The 18115-nt window shown below is 40.5% G+C and overlaps 1 protein-coding gene across 7 annotated transcripts in view; it reads right to left on the reverse strand.

Annotated features, from left to right (window-relative positions):
- Positions 1-18115, reverse strand: part of PLD5 (phospholipase D family member 5) — a 269816-nt gene that overhangs the window by 20604 nt on the left and 231097 nt on the right. For all 7 annotated transcript variants that reach the window (XM_048843741.2, XM_048843744.2, XM_048843742.2 and 4 more), the window contains 3 exons: positions 11825-12022; positions 7645-7784; positions 5369-5534 (listed from right to left, as the gene is read on the reverse strand). In XM_048843741.2, coding sequence (XP_048699698.1) covers positions 5369-5534; positions 7645-7784; positions 11825-12022 — 504 coding nt within the window. The remainder of the gene's footprint in view (positions 1-5368; positions 5535-7644; positions 7785-11824; positions 12023-18115) is intronic.

The raw sequence follows: 18115 nt of genomic DNA on the forward strand, positions 1-18115 counted from the left end.
AGTATCCAATATCTTTGGTTCTGTCAAGGAGTCCTTTAGGTAGATAGCTTTGGGGACAAATACAGGACACAAGAGGTTATACTAGCTATGGCCAGGCCTGATACAGATCAAATCAAACCTTAATTTCTTCAGACCAAGAAAATGGTTAAGTAACATTAACTGGGGAGGTACACATGTAGTAAAAGGATTGAGAGGCAGGGTTCGAGTGATACATCTTATGGGGGGGGGGGGAAACTGAATCCACTAGAGAATTCCTTCTCAACCTCAAATGGAAAGGAAGCAGAGATGATGGTTTCAGCAAAGTTTCAGCAATCTTTGAGGGGCAGGCAAGGTCATTTTGCGATGAGATCATTGGGATGGGGGTACTCCCAGGCCAAGAGAATAAAGGAGGGTTTGATCCAGAGACAGTCTATCCTGTTGGAAACAGAGTTGATACTGAGCAACCTGTGTCTGTACCATACTGTCTCTACTTTACCACCGACAAGGGAGGGGAAGCTGCATTCTTGAAGTCCATAGGCTGATGGAACTGCTTTGAGCTTTTGGGTTAAAAAACAAAACACCCTCCCCCCAGTCCCACCCAAAAAAACAAACAAAAAAACCCAAAAACCAGGCTTGGGTTTTACTTTGCAAACAAAGGAGGAGCTGAATGGGAGAGCAGCCACAATGACCCTTTAACTGATACAACCTTGGCCCGAGACAGTGCATTTATCAAGGTACATAGCGATATCTGGTGTTAACTCCTTTTAATGCTTCTAAGGTCTGCACATCCCATTATGTGAACACAAGTGCTATCATAAAGATGATTTCATGAAGAAAAGCAAATGGATATTTTATCTTTCCAAATGACAAGGTCTGAATGCCAGGTAATTTTGTTTTGCTTTTTGTTTCCTTGCATAGTTATGTTACTTAAGGTAAAATAACCTGGCCTCTTATCACATGCAAATTGTGGGCTCTTCCTGAGATCAGCCATCAAGGTAGTATCTTAATGCCAAATTACTAAAATATTTTCAGCCAGTCTGGCTGAATTGGACAAAACTTGTATTAGGTTACTGTGTGTAGCATCACAGGCAGGGCTGGAAAGTGTGAACCCAGCAGGACAAACATAGATGGCTTGAAAATGTAATGCATACTTCAAGCAAAGCAGATAACTCATTAACTCTTTGACATCCTGGCTATTGTTCGCAGAAGCTCTCTCCTCTCGCAGAAGCTCTCTCCTCTCACAAAAGCAATAATGCAACTGGAACTTTGTTACTGAAACAAGTCAGTTGTTCAAAGGCATTCAGTACCACACACTAAATCCTCCAGTGCACACCATCAGTTAAAGCACTGCATTAGCAATGATCTATTTTGGGCTGAGGAGGCATTTCTCCTTTAAAGGCCGATTGCAAGAGTTTATAGCTGTAAAAATAAAAATGTTGCCACCTGAGATTAAATCTCCTCTTTGCTCATCCAAAAGGTGAATTTTTGTCTACATGTGAGAAAATTATATTTAGACATTTTTGGGTTATTTGGGGATTAGGAAAAGGTTTTATTATGCTTCACTCTGTCAGACAATTACCATGGGCTAGATCCATGAAGGAACTTGGATGTGACAATACATTTTTCTGGGCACCTTTCCACACAGTGGAATCTACAGCCCAAGTTAGGTGCCTAGGCTCCCTCTGCGATGCATGTGGAATGCAAAGTGTCTAAGAATTGGATCCACAAAATCCAACATGCTGAGCAGGGAGCTGTTCAAACTAGCCAGCAGGAAATATTGAGGAGAGGGGTGTGGCCTAAATCCGTACCCCTCATGGAGACTTAGGCTTTGTCTACACTACCGCTTTTATCAGTAAAACTTTTGTCAGTCAGCAGTGGGGAAACACTTGACCAACATAAGTTATACCGGCAAAATCGCTGGTGTGGACAGAGCTATGTTGGCAGAAGAGGCTCAACCCAAACAGTATGGAGGATAGCATGGAAAGCTGGCATTTCTATGGGGGGCAGAGTTAAGGCAGTATGGTTACCTTAACTATAAATTTCCATATTTGCATAGATTATAAGGCCAGAAGGGATCACTATGATCATCTAGTCTGCTTGGTTTTCTTGTAGATGCAACTTCACTCTGAATTTTCTGGGTTTCTAACTTCAGTTCACGGTTAAACTCTAATATTCTTGAAACGTAACATACACATCACAACACTGAGAATTTAGGGTGTAGGCTCACCCAGTAAGTTTTTTACATGGGATTTAGTTTGGGTTTAAATTCCTTCATTCTTGTGAATAGAATATGTGCCCCAGGGCATGAGAGTGTCATATCAGACTGACAGACAGGAAAACCAGTCAAAATAAAACAACCACCAAACTGAACCTTTACCCAAAACGAACACTGAGTGGAAACCAATTTTTTCCAGAGTTCAAGTTTAACTGTTCTTCCCCATCTTTTTTTATTTAACGTTTTTCTATAATGTTACCCTTTCTGATTCTGGCTAGAAACAAAAATGTACAAAGGAAATAAGCAAGCAAGCATAATTTAAGGAAGTATAAGCTCAGATAGCTTTGGCTGAGCTTTAGGATGTCAATCACAACAAAACAACCTCTGTAGGTTAGTCTGTCATTAGTTAAAATTCAGTAACACAGCCCACTATGCAAAAATCTTTTTGATGGACAGCATAAAGCTAATTGGAAGTTCTTATCCCATCTCTGTACCTGGGTTTAAATCTGAAGGTTGTAATTAGTGTGTTGAAAGTTACCTTACCATATGTGTTTCAGACTGAAAATCGTCTGTATGCAATATGTTTCAGATAGTATTATCACCAGGAATAAGAAACCAATAATATACAAGGAGCGTATCACAGAAAACCATCCCTGCTTGTTGTGTTCATAATTTTATATCTTACTGTACAAGTATCATTCAATGTATGAAACAAAAGATGTGCAATGTTAATACTGGTGTTCTGCAGTCAGCACTTAGTTTTCCTTTGGTTGTTACTGCGAGTCCTGCTCAGGCAAAGAGTCTAAGGCTATATTAGCCTTTCTAAGAATGAGAGGAAATATACCAGCCCAGGAACTATACTAATTAACAAACACTGTACATTATTCGGTGCTCTAATTGTTCCGAAAAAAAGAAATTACCTACATTTTCCCTTAAGTACTTAGTGGCTGAGCACTGGAAAAGATAACATTTAAAAGAACTGTACTAATAAGGTTCCACAACATTACTGATACTAATTGCATGTGTAACAGTCTCACAGACCTGTAGGCTGTTAACTAACATTAGCTCCTAGAAACTTCTACTCTCCGAATGGTTCAGCCTTTTTCTTAACTTTGCTACTATAGTCAAGAGTGTTGCTGTGACAGCAGAGTGTGGCTCAATAATGGAATTGTTATGTTATTTCATTTTAAAAGACTTTTGGAGGAGAGGAGTAGCAATTGTATGTCCCGGGGAAGAAATGTATTTCAGGTGAAACCTGAAAGAAGAGGATGGAGGCAATGCAGATTGGGATGGGAACTGCAGCCATTGATGACTAATGCCTGAACCTATCTTGGAGAACTTTATTTTACTTTTCTCTTTAGTTTTTATTGTATTTACATTATTTGAGAGCTTTACCTGAGGAGTGGAAGGAGAGGATGGAACTAGAGCAAGGAGTGGAGAAAACTTAAGTTGTGGAAAGTTAAGAATGGACATAAAAAAAGAGAATGGAGGAAGATTGATCCATAAAGGCCGGAAGGCTCTGCCTCAGACAGGTGAGTTGGGTGTATGTAATTCACATGGGAGCCATATGAACACCATACCAAAGCTGTCATGGAACTGAATACTGTCCTTGTGCCAAACTGCCAACGCTCTCATTTGCTCCAACTTCCTTCTGCATGTTTAAAACTCAGGGGTAACTTGTCCCTATGGTTTAAGGGGAATTCAAAATAATGGGAGCTGTGCTAACTGTGCCCAAAACGTATCAAGTCTGACACTGGTATATTCAGACCTCACAGGGAAAATGGATCTAGTATTGGTTGGCTTTATTTACTGAGTGCAAAAGTACATACATTCAGTGATGTACGTAACCAGCTTCCATATCAGCTATTAGTCTAATTAACAATAACCATCTTATGTGAATTACTGAAAAAAAAAATCAGAACTTCAGCAGACAATTTTTCTCAAATGGGATGGGTGCCTCAGAGAGGACTGTTCTTTTACTTCCAGTATCGTTCACTGAATTTCATAAATATCTTAATTCATTAATAATTATGTCAAATTTAATGCAACAACAATCATAACTCTACCCACTACTGTGAAGTGCAGCACATGTGGTGTTAAATACTTCTTTATACACTGCATGTGCAATGTGGCCAAGTAATAGTTCTGCGTTCAGAACTTTGAATGAACTGCATAATGTCCATGTAAAATCTGCATTTATTTTATTTACTGTGATAAAGAGGAAGAAGGTGCTAGTGTATTTGACAGTCAGATCACTTTATTCCACAATCATATAAGCAGTCCAGTGATGGCACATTCTCTTCAATTTAAACAAGACGTAAAACTGTGACTCACTTGGTTCCGTTTCTCCAGGAGAGACCAGATTTAGTGTTCTGAACACAGGACTGGGAGCCCGGATCTCCTGAATCCTAACCCTGGCTGTGACACACCGAGTCATGGGACAGTCATTTAACTTTTCTTCCTCGGTTTTGATATGTATAAAATGGGGATAATACTGATCTACCTCACAGGGGGGAGTGTTAGGACTAGTTAGTGTTTGTAAAGTTCCGGAAGATTAAAAACACCACACTATGTAAGTGATAAATATTACTATCTTCCTCAGTTTGGCTTAGCAGAACAGTGCCACTGTACAAACAAATAACAGAGAGAGTCCCTGTCCCCAAGAACGTGCATTATATGATTATAGCATGTATGTTGTTACCACTGCCATGTGAGATCCAAATTCTGCACAATTGTTACCAAAACTGAAGAGCATTCAGGAGTCAATACAGTAAAATGAAAGGAATTGTTACAAAAGCGGACCAAATTCAAACTTGTAAGGGTGTGTAACACATCACTGAAATCTATCTAGTAACTTGGCCACATTGATCATAAATTACAGTGAACAGTGTGCAGGATACTACAAAATATTTTACTTGCAAAAGGGGACTGAATTGGGGTTAATGATGCATTTACCCTTGCTACTAGTTCACTAAAGTCTATTGCAGTAAGTCAAGAGTTGTGTGTACACCAGGGCTAAATTTGGCCCAAAATTATGCATTTCTTGTGGTTTTCAATGAAATGTTAAGGTTTCCACAGCAACCCAGATAATCTTAATATACTTATTGTTAGTATTTATTTTTGTGCACTGAAAACATCTTAGACTCATTCTGAACCAATATGGTGTATACTTACAACTTTTAAACTACAGCTGGGAACCTCAATACAAATAGCTTTAAGAGATGAAACAAAGTTAAATGTAAGGGGATCTGTGTCTTTTGAGAAACTTATGAGGAGCCGGACTTTAATGCTTCGTAATACTAATGCTTCTCTTATCTTCCCATCCAAATACGGCCAGTACCTGTGGAGAAAGCACACAATACATTCAGGTAAAAAGCAATCAATTAGATTTTTACCCTGGCAGACCTAGCCCCACTAGGGAAAACTAAATACAACTAAACAAAACATGAACAGCATTTGTCTGCAGTCTAAGGAATCAAACTGAGGTGGCAGGAAGTTGTGCTAGACCCTTACCACTCTATCACCCTGCTTCACACAAAACCAACCAATCCTGGGGGCAGTGAGGCCCTACTGGCCTGTGTGAGTTAGTATGCCCAATCTCTCCCTGGGTGGGTGGTTGCAGAGCTGCCCCTGTAGAGGCAAAGACTCATTCAAAATGAACTTCTAGTCCCCCCACACCCAGTGGAGTGATGCACGTCATCAACAGTGTTAAAGTAGATTGGAATAGGAAGTGCAATTCCAAAGAAGAGGGTGAGCTATCAGAATGCACTGCTTACCCAAGCCAGGGAGAGAACAAGAACTCCTCTCAGTTTTAAGCAGAAGGAGCTGCCAACTCCTTACTTTTTAAAGCCCTGATTGTCAGCCTCTCTCCCATTCTGGGATCTCAGGCCTAGGATTATAATAACCTCAAGAAGTTCCTGCCGGGGGGAAGGGAGGAAAAAGAGGAAGAGAGATACCCAAGAGCAGGGTCCCTATATTCTTTGGGTGGGACGGGAGTTTGCTCACATGAGGACTCGGTCTCTCCCCCACCGTCACTGTCCAATTCCTGGGGAGTTGGTGAATTCTTACCCCAATGTGACAGCTGTCTCTGTGGCACTATTCCTATGGTCCTTGGCCCAGAGCACTCAACATGGGTCTAGAGATCCCACTCCTGGAGAGGGAGCAGGCCAGAAGTGAGAGAGTCTGGCAAGAAACCCAAGGGAGATGTGCAGCTCCCTTCTACCATCAATCTAGGGAGATTGCCGAAGAAACTCCTTTATTGGGAGGCTGGGGGGATAATGCCAATGGGGAAGCTATGGCAGTGCATTAAGTTTAAAGCCATGCTGCCAATAAAACTGCAAGGGACCTCTCTGTGTAGGTGGTCCTATGCCTCAAGCCACATGGATCTTTGAATTAATCAGGATAGGGGCACAGATCAGCTGGTTCCTCTATAGAGTGGGGAAAATCCTTGCCTCCTCCCTAACAGAGCAACACTACAATTAAAGTTACAAAAGATCTATTCCATTTTAAACCACTAGTATAGCTTTAGACAGTAACTTTCTCCAAAAATGTTCTTGTGGGTCTCAAAGGTCTCACATCCGGTCTCAGGTTTTGGAAGGGTTACACATAACCCCCCCTTTTTTTTCAATTATGCAAGGGTGAAAAAGGCATAAATACAGATTTTCAAAAGAGCCAGCAACCATCATTAAGGCGCCTGATTTAAGTGGCCAGATATCCAAAAGGTTCAGCTCCCAGCACCTTCCTCTGAGTGCAATGGGAGCTACTGGATACTTGGTAGTTCTCAATTTAGCCACTTATTCAGCTCCAACTGAGGGGAGGGGAAGCTGAATAATTTTATTAAGATTTGGCTCCAGTTGTAGGTCCTGAGCACTTTTGTAAATCTAGGCCATAAATACATTGTGCATAAACTTTTTTGACTTTTTTTGCTATGAGCTAGCTATAATGTAATATTGGTGGAAGTGCAATCTGTGCTGAGTTTAAAAAGGTCTGTTTTTTAAAATAAAATTATGACAGTTTCCATACTGTGTATTAGATCCTTCAATATGTTCTCTCTCTTTCATACACACAGACACTATCTGGTATTCATAAAGTGCCAATAGCCATTGTATCTAGGTGCTGAATACAGTAACATAGGAAACAAAAGTGAGTTCTACTGTTGTTTTCCTGGATCTGTCACGTCACTCATAGATGGTCAGACTAGACACATTCTGATCTCCTTCAATAGGGTGATCCACAGCTTAGAACCCAGAACTTGGAAATTCCATCTTAGGTCCCAATTCTGCTCCCAGTTAAGTCAATGGTAGAACTCTCATTGATTTCAGTGAGAGCAGAATTGGGCCCTAAGAAATTGATCCATAACGAGTAACTAAATGCCTGCTGATTTATTTTCACCAGCAAGAGCTTTCTCTCATTGCAGCAATGTGCTAAATACATTGTGGACACTCACTAACCTTTTAGCATTTGTGTCAAAGACAATAGGGAGGTAATCCATGACAGCTATATAAACAAACTGTTTGGCATCATCTATAACATTGTAGATAGCTTCAATATCCAAGACTCTGTCTTTTGGACAAAAGAGTTTGGGAGAATTCTGTGAAGACAAAAGGTCAAATGTTACACTTAAAGTAAAAGGAGAGGTGTTTCTTTGTCATCTCGAGGTGAGATTTGCAAATAAAATTACAAAATTTAGTGGAGAATATTAATCACTGGTATGTTAAACTATACAGCTGTAATTTCAAAGGTGCAAAGGGGGAATCAGATACCTAAATGCGGTTTGAGCATTACACAGAATTATAGCTGTATAGAAAGATTTTCAAAGGGGTCAATCGTGAAAATAGCCATTGCTATCAAAGTAGCTCTACTTGAGAGGAAGGTGTTACATGACACATCACAGGATTATGCTTTAAAGATTCACAGTACTGGTTACATTACAAAGTAGTAGATGTATCCTGGCCACAACACTAACAGGGCACATCATTCATCAATGTTATGAATTAGTGTTTATGACCTTAACCTGTTTACTGTTTCATGCCAGGTAACACATTGCTAAGAAAATCACCGTTGGTGAAAGGTCTAACAAGGGTCTAACCTTTAAAACGTCCCTCATTCATGTTGTCTACAAATCATCAGGCATTGCTTAGACAAGTGGGGAACATGCTAAACTCTTTATTTTGTTACCTCATCTTCCTACCTTCCCCCACTCTCTTTGTCTGCTTTGTCCACATGTTGCATACTGACAACTAATCTACTGTGGTCTGTCTGGTACAGAGTCTTTCTTCTTTATTTGTCAGTACAGTAACAAGCACAATGGGGCCCTGATCCTTGATTGGTGTTCCTAAGTGTTATTTTAATAATAAAAAAATACATAGTAGAGTAATTAAAATCATTGGCAGTTCAGAGTATCCATGCTCTCCCTGGACTGAGCCCCGAATCCTCAAAAAAAGCAACTGCATTTTCTTTTGTCTCTCTCAGCCACTCAGGAAGACTGTACTGTTGCTAAGCAACTGTACCATGAGGATTCCTGAATGGAAAATCATTGATTTACTGTGATGTTCACATCTTACACAGCAAGAAAGACTGGAAGAGAAGAATTTTTAAGACAATGAATTTAGATTCACGAAGCAAGGTAAAAAATAAAAAAATATCACTTAGGTGATTTATTTCTATTATCTGAATCTGTTTTCTCAGGATATTGTATACACAATTTGATTTACTCCAAAGATAACCGACTATTTTCTCTCTAGAAATGCTCAGGGGTACAAGTTAACAGCAAAAAGACAAACTAGCTACAGAATCCAGAGCTGCTGCAATCTCTCTTGTAAGCAGTTTGATAACTATTGTTGATCCAGAGGCATTTTGAGTCCAGCGTAAATTGGGAGAGTAAAGGTAATAGACTTGTCTACCATGTTTATTTTCCACAGGAAAGGGTATATGTTGGACTTCCTATAGTCCCATCATTGGCACCGTTGCAAAAAAAACATTGTAAAACTATCACTAACATTCATGTCTGTGCACAGATACGAAATGCAAACTGTCCATTACGACATTGTTAACATGATTACAGGAGAGACATACAAATAAATTTCTGACCACCTGTGGTCATTAAAGATCCCAGGGCATTTTTTCCCCCCAGGATTAGGATTGCTGCCCTGGCCAAATTCCAGCTTGGATAACTAGACACTAATAGCATAACTTCTCTGTGTCCTTTCAACGGGCTATAGAATACTTCTGCAGTTCCTTTCTTAGACCTTGAGATGCTTGGTGCGAGAAATGATATATTGAAAATCCTGTTTTCAAGAAGGGAAGAATCTGATTCTGGAAACCGCATCTTTCTTTCCTTCTCATTCCCACTTCCTGGACAACATTGTGGTATAGGAAAAAAAGCAAACATGAAGAAAAGAAGATTTATCAGGAGAAAGTGCAGCACAGTGGATGGGGGAGGGAAGGAAGGTGAGGTGGTGTAGAACTACCCTTCCATGGTTCAAGTCAAAACTAGATGGTAAGTATCAATCAATATCAATTATGGGGTCTCACTGAGAAAACTGAAGTGCAATATCCATTGTAGGTCTATCCTAACTCCCATTGTCTTCAGTGTATATAAGGCCTCTTGCAGAGGTCATTTCAAAACTGAGGACAGTTAGCTGGTGATATATAATTGTCCTATAGGCCCTACATGTTTAGTCTCCACCCAGGAGAAACGCTGGTATGATACGGCAGCTGGGCGCGTTGGAGTGGATTCGCTCGTGGGAAAGGGGAGAGTCGCTGGTAGGTTAAGGATTGCAGCATGAGGATGTGCTCTCTTCTTTCATGCATGCATTTATCAAGAGGACTTGTTTGGAAATACTTGGCTTCACTTTCACTCACGACCATGCTAAATGTGGTATGAAAGGTATCTTTCCCTCCACACTCCACTTGCTCAGGGTGTGTCATTCTTTGCCCTATGAGAACCTCGTAAGAGCAATACATTCTCTGTGACTACTGGCTCATTACTGTATTCTCCTCCAAGAAAGGATTTCACCAGGACTCACCATTTGTTCAGAATGGGGCAACAGGTTTGAAAATTGGTTTGAACAACTAAAATCGTATTACACCCACACTACATCTGCTTATAAAGTCTCAGACTGACTAACTTGGTGGTGGTGTTTTTAAAGTCCTTAATGGCGTTGGCCCTGGCTCTGTTTGAGATCTTCCTTGAGCATCTTCTCAATAGGTATATGCGCTCACATACCAGCTACCTTTCAGGGATTCAACCATTGCACATTAGGTGGACAGGGAATCATGCCTTTGCTGTGGGGAGTCCAAGAGTGCATTCTATTCTTCCATCTCAGTCCATTTCTCCCCATTAAAAAACAGCTTTTTAATATGCTGGGTCTTTTAACTTTCTCCTATCCCTTTCCCCTCCTCTCCTATTCGTACTGGGCATTCTCAACCAGTTTTAGTTGTTTCGATGTTGGAGATGTTTAAATGATCTATAAATAAAAGTTTCTGTTGTTATATAGCACTCTGAATGCATTCATGGGGATGTAGAAGAAGTGCTACGTTAATAAGATGATTATGATAATTAATCAACCAAAAGTCACATTGCAAAAAACAGATACTGGGCTCTAATTTTAGCAAAAATGTAACAGGATTTGGACTAGCTATAATTAAAATATTAGATTCAAAGTTAATCCATTTAGCTACAAATTCTTTGCTAAGCTGAAACGTACAGATAATAAGTTAGCGACATGAGGGCTCTCCTGTTGTTCCTTGCCTTTAAGGAACAATGTTGAGAATTACAGTACAAGGAAAGAGTAATAATACAAAAATTAATTTTCAATGCTCTACATTCATGACAGTGCTCCACATGTAGTTAAAATGTCATGAAAATCACAGTGACTTTACTATTCTTTGCGTCCGTGTAATATGAAAAGTGGGGAAAAAAGTATGGATTTCTCCACATTTGGTTACAGATTTTCCCCACAAACAATAAACCTATTGAAATGGTTATTTTCTCCCCTGAGGAGAAAGTGATCCAGTCTGTCAGCAACCAACGATTTCCCATGCACAGTTGATAACTATGGTACTTTTTCTGTAGCTCAGTTTCAGTCACTGCCATGACTCTCAATTTCAACAGCTTCTCTTGGTTAATGAAAAATCCTGGTATGTATATTCTTGTTAGGCCACATTTCAGAGAAATACTTGAGCATGTGCTTAAGTTCCATTATTTCTCAAGGACTTAAGTGCTTTCCTGAATAGGAATGCTTCCAGGGTGTTAAAAACCTAAAAGCGGAAAGGTTATACGTAGAGAACATTGGGTACACAAGAGCGCTGGAGCACGCGTAGAGACGAGTCTTTCGGAAGTGAGCTGCTGTCAGGCAGTAAGCAGCATCATGGTAGTTATTCACATGTTCTGTAAACATGTGTTCTGTCTTTTTGTGTGTGTGAAAAGACATGTGATATTTTACATGTATGGTATTAAACACCAGACTAACCCAACGTCTCTATTCAGTTACGCAGTAAAGACAATGTTGTAATAGAAGGTTCAACTGAAGCCAAATTTCTGGGTCCCAATAAAACTCGAGTGTTACATAATACTGCCCCCCCTCCCTCTGAAACAGGCAAAGAACAGATATTCTCTTAAGAACTCACCGACACAAAGACTTCTGATTTTGTCTCATTCAGCTGCAGCATCAGTTTATTTTGGGTATCATATACCCCATACAATCTCTTAGACCAACTTGGAGGCACTTTATTCTTGTATTTTAATGAGCTATACAAGGCAAATATCCTTTGTAAATCTAGGACGAGGCAGCTGCAGTTGTACACAATGACACCAAGTTCTTTCATCTGTGAAATTAAAGTTCATACCATTAACAGGGTATTGGCTGGCACATGTATCTTTAGAAATATATAGTATGCACATAAAATACATTTTTCACAACTATATCCTGTATCTGTAGAGAAATATACACCAGACAAGAACAGTGGAGAACATAAACAGTAATGGTATGTTAAAGGCTAATAAATAGACTACATGGCTAATACTAAAGTCTTGATTCAGACAAAAATATGACAGTGTGCAAAAGTTCAATGTATTTTTTTCTGAATTGTGCACCATAATAAAATATAATGCACCACTAAAGAAACTTCTGATAAATGACATCTACTTGTTACTTGTAATCTCCACTCTGAGATTATTTATAAAGGCTATTTCTTCTGTAGGTGTTGCTTTAGATCTGCTCCTCTTACAGGTGTGGGTTTTTTTTGTTTGTTTGTTTTTTTGTGCTTGTTTACAATAATAGTATTCAGTCTCTGCGGGGTGGCATGATAGCAGGTTGTGGCAGTATATCAATATCCAAAGCCAGGAGCAGTTTTGGTTTTGTAGGCACTGGGAAAGCTGAAAGAATAGAAATCTCACTAAAGGAAAGTGAGTTAATTCGCCAAGGCAGAAAGGATATGATGTTCATGCTTTATACATGGCAGGCATGATGAAAAACTGAACTTTTGTCTCTACCAGTAGTTAAATTTACTGTGGCTTTGGGTGACAGCACAGTCCAGTGAATAGGACATTGTAGTTGGAGCCAGAAGAACTGGATTCTATGCCTGATTCTGCCACTGGCATGGTGTGTGACATTAACTAAGTCACTTCATCTCTTAATACCTTAGTTTCTCCATCTGAGAAATGAGGATGATATTTTCTCTTCCCTTGAAAAGCACTTTGCATCACTTGAAAAGCACTTGAAAAGATCTATGCATAAAAAGAGCTTTATAAGGTGAAAAGAAAAGGAGTACTTGTGGCACCTTAGAGACTAACCAATTTATTTGAGCATGAGCTTTCGTGAGCTACAGCTCACTTCATCAGATGCATCTGATGAAGTGAGCTGTAGCTCACGAAAGCTCATGCTCAAATAAATTGGTTAGTCTCTAAGGTGCCACAAGTACTCCTTTTCTTTTTGCGAATACAGACTAACACGGCTGTTACTCTGAAACCTGTCATTTTATAAGGTGAAGTATTGTTATTTCCAATTCTAAGTTAGAAAAAAACAAAAATACCATGGTAAAGATAAATACTACCATGCAGTAAATGTCTTTTTCTTTTATTATCATTAGTACCACACTAGCCACTGCATTTACTGAAGGTAAAGCTCCTGGTTATCTATTGGTTGATATAATTTCTTCTATAAATGTCTACATCACATCCTGTCTGTAGTCACATTTTGTCAGTACACATAATTTCTTTCCCCTCTTTTTTTCTATAAAGGCTCAAGAAAGATTTTCACTGCTGTGGGTCACAGATACTGCTGACCTCCCAATATCTGCATTGCACACCTGTTTAAACATCTCCAAAAATAAAGGGAGATGCCATTCACATACCTAGTTATGGCTTGGGAAAAAATATCTGTTTATTCCATATTAATGCTTAAAGGGTCCATGCTGCCCTCTGACAAGTACAGGGTAGCATAACCCAGAGGATGTGGCATGGGGGGGAAGGGGCAAGTGCCAACTCTGCAGCATGCTCCACTTTTCCCCTAACATCAGAGAAGCCCCTTTGCCCTCTGTAGTGTCCCTGGGAGCAAGGCAGTTTTAACAGGAATTGACCTGGTTACAGCATCTTTCCTAAGGATCTGATCCTGCACCACTGAAGCCAATGGGAACTCTGCCACTGAAATCAAGGTGCAGGATCAAGGCCTCCCGTCCACACTGTGAAATCCCTGAGGGGAGAAGCCAGAGGGAAGCAGCTTTACAGAAACTTTTAGCAATGGGGCCTAGTGCCAATGAGAAGAAACAGAGCTTGCTCATGGATGACACTTGCCTCTCCTGACTCCCACAAACATCAGGTGGGATTTTGGGGAATTGGATATATTTCTTTATCTTTCAGTGGGGAATTAAGATAATGGCTGGATCTGATCTTCCTTCCATTTCTGTGGTGGCTGAGAGGAACAACAAAACCTAACACCCTGATAGAAAACTACTAGAAGAAACCTGATGAATGAAAACGTACATTTCCTAGCCCCTATTCTGGAAAAATCACATACAGCGGGAGCATCAGGCCTCAACATGTCACACTCTAGAAGTAAGTTATTAGTCAGCTTCAACATTACTTAATGAAATTGCATAAACAACAAGACAGCCAGCTTTTAACTTAATTCAGAAAAAAGTGGAAAATTTCATAATTCTGTGAACATGCACAAACATGGCACTAGCATTTTAGAATGTAGACTGTACTATAACAGTTCATTTTGTCAGGTTTCAGAGGAGCAGCCGTGTTAGTCTGTATCCGCAAAAGGAAAAGGAGTACTTGTGGCACCTTAGCGATTAACCAATTTATTTGAGCATAAGCTTTCGTGAAATTTGGCATAACAACTATACTGTGATAGATGCTCTGTGTCTACTTGCCTGTATGTTTGAGATTTCTCCTGCCTTCTGTTTTAGCTCAATGTTCTTTTACCATCTGAAATTATATTAGCTGTACATCATTATTTTCTAACCCTACTTTGTGCTGTCAGTGCTGCTTTCTTTTTAAGCTCCATTGCAATGGACTTGCTTACAGTATGTTATACTGTACATCAGGACTGTGTGACTTAACCCGCTTTTCATGACTACTTCTCGATTCTGTCTCAGTTATATGGTTACAATTTTTCTTTGTCTGTACTCATGGTATTCCCTCTCTCTGTCCTTTATTTTACCAATACTCTCTTTACAACTCCACTCTGCACCCTCTTCCCATTAATGGCAAGGACATAATTATGTCCTAAGAGTACACCTCAATTTGCCAGGCTTGCAGCCACTGTAATGATTTCTCTGGCAGGGAAATGGAAGAGAGAAGTTCTGTTCCTCTCCATCTACCAGCTCAGGGACTAACCCCATTGCGTGGCCTGACAGAATGAACATGATGCCGGGTGACAGTGACCAATGTTCTATAAATAGTTTTTGTAGCTCCCCTTATGTTCTGTAACATGGAAAAACAGGAAACCATCCAAGTCGCTGAGGGTGTGTCTACATTGCATGTAAAGGTGTGACTGTAGCAGTGGAAGCAGGTAACAATAGCAATGTAGATGTGGCAGCATGGACCTCAGAAGGGGCTAGAAACAAGAGCACATTCGCAGGCACCCCAGAAGGGTTGCTAGCCCATGGTGAAGCCCGTGCTGCCATGTCCACCCTGCTATTGTTACCTAGGACTATGCTAGCTAGATTAAAGTTAGCAGGGATATGGCGACCTGCACTACTATTGCAGCTTCCCTTGCAGTGTAGAGATACCTTTGGTGATAAGAGAAAAGCTGCTCTGTGACAGAGGGGATCCGCTAATCACTCATCAGTCATGCCAGTGATAACCAATCAATTTCCAGATCGGAGCTGAACCATTTCAAAAGTGCGTGCTTATCACATACATTTATTGTTTGTTTTTTTAACATTATTTAAGACTTGATTAGAAGACAATTATGAGCAATCCCTGTTTGTATGCAATCAAGCAGTCAGCCTTCTCCTTTCTTCATCTTTAGTCAATTCTACAATCAAAGAATCCTTCCTTTCCTGTGACAGAAACATCTTCCTCTACATTGAGTTTATTTTTACAGCTATGTACAGAATTCTCTGTGGTGAGGAGAGGCTGCTCTTTTCCCAGTTAATTACAAAGCCCACGATCCTGCAGGCATTTCAGGGCCTGGGCAGTGAGGATATCTGGCAATGACAGATTTTGCATGAAGGAGTATGTTGCCCAATTAAGAGGAAAAGACTCCCTTGTTATAATGTGAGGGCTGTTATTGTTATAGACATGACTTTTTAAAAATAGTTTAAGAGGAGAAGTAGAAAGAGAGGGATTTATATTGAAAGAATAATTATCTGAGGATTACTCTGTGACTTGCTCTGACTGGAACATGCAGCCAAGCATCATCTTAGAAATCTACTGCCCTGGTAAAATCCTCCAGGGTGAGAGCTGATTGGGTGAAGCAACACTACTCACCCTGAGTTTTGGAAGTTACTTATATCCTAATGAAAACCCCACTAAAGAACAGACTAGAGAGAACTCACAGCTTGAAGGGAAAAAAAAAGTCTGCAGGAAGTAAATCTTCTGAAGTGAAAACAAGAGTGACCAGTGGTGGGTGGAGCAGGAATCTCTAGGATCCTCCTTGAGTAATCATTTTAATAAAATGTGTTCTAACTCCTGTTTGCTCAAAGAAATGAATGGCCCAGTCCTGAAAGCGTTGGACATCTTGCAAGGTGCTCATTACCATTAGCTCCAAGTGTACAGGGAGCTGAACACACTGGGCATCTTCCAGGATAACATCCACAGCATTCATTTATTGCACTGAAAAGAACCTTTTAGCAAATTCGTATGACCTTTTAGACCTTGGCCTTTTAGAAACATTGCTATGCATAACTTCCACTATGTTTGAAACTAGATCCCATTGCAAATGGATGACTGAAGCAGAAGCAGAACACCACCACAGCACATTAATGCAAAAACCAAATGCACGCTACACAGAGTGTAACACAAGCCATTAGATCATGATAACTCAATTACTAAGGTTTATAATGACCTAAGCTCCTTGGCAGCTTGTAAATAAGAAATCATATAATAATAAAAATATTTAAATGCCATTCTAGAACTAAATGGAATTAATCCAATTTTAAAACACTTGCATACAGACGACACAATTCATTGTAGTGCACTGACTCCATATTTATTGCAAACTCTGAAGTCCTCTTTCAAATTGAAATAACTCTGCTGTGAAGCGAGTTAGTCCAGGCTATTGTTCGTGTGCACACAATGCTGTTGCAATATAATATATCTTATTCAGCACACAATGCTGAATCCTCCAGCTGCTACCCCCACACTGCTTTGCGGGCGACCATTACTGACCTGTCTGTTAACCTGTGTGCCCTCCCCTGCTCTGGGGTCAAACTGACTGGATGTCCCCTCCCCAGTTTATAAACTGGCGCTCAGCCAGATTTTCTCCATTTGCTCCTGGATTCCAGTTTATCACAATATCTGCGATAAGACTCCAGAAGCCCTACAACATGCCTCAAGCAGCTGCTCGGAGGCACACTGAGATCTCATCACTATCTAGGGAGACGCATCGGTGCAGGAAGCTCCTGCAGCCGGCCACTGGAATAAAGACCTTTCGTGGACATTGATAGATAGATGTCCATGAGAGGCCATGACCAGGATGCTAAATAGTGCTGGATAAAGAGCAAACAGCTCAGGAGCACCTACATGAAAATGAGGGATAACAGGAAAAAGTCTGGCAGGGGACGTGTAACCTGTCCATTTTTTAAGGAGCTCGACAGGATTTTACCGAACCATATGACCCAGGAACCTTGTGAAGCGTGGTGGCTGCTTTCTGCCTGTCCCTCCCAAGAATGAGCAGCAAGACTCATCAGAGGATGAGCACCAAGAGGGAAGTTAAGCGATCTCCCCAGAAAGCCAGGATCTCTTTGGAGTTTAGGGCACTGATGCTGACCAAGAGAAAGGCAAGCCTGATTCCCAGGCAGCAACCAGGGACCAGGACTAAGGAGGCTGATCCTATGGAGGGAACCTCGGCATGTAAATCTTTTAATATAATTTTGGTAATAATTTAATAATTATGTTTCAATGTATTATGACGATGTTATACTGCCATGCTAGCTTCTGTTCCAAGAGCCCCAATGGCTCAGCTGCAGCCACTGTAGGTGGATGTGAGCTAGAAACCTGAGTCTGAGGTCCCCACCTCCCTCCATTGACTCATACTGTCCGTTTGTGCACCTTCCCAATGTACACCTTTCCAAAATGGCAGCTACTCCGGCCAAGCAATCAGCTCCATCTCATGCTAAAGCCCCAGCTACCAATTATTTTCAGGCCCACACAATGGAGGGAACATGCCCATGTATTTATTTTCCTTTTCCCTTCCTTCAGCAGTCCTGCTGGCAAATGCCACCCCTCCCTCCCCCCGCCCCCCCCAA

The sequence above is a fragment of the Caretta caretta genome, chromosome 3, assembly GCF_965140235.1.
Source record: "Caretta caretta isolate rCarCar2 chromosome 3, rCarCar1.hap1, whole genome shotgun sequence".
Classification (NCBI taxonomy): Eukaryota; Metazoa; Chordata; order Testudines; family Cheloniidae; genus Caretta; species Caretta caretta.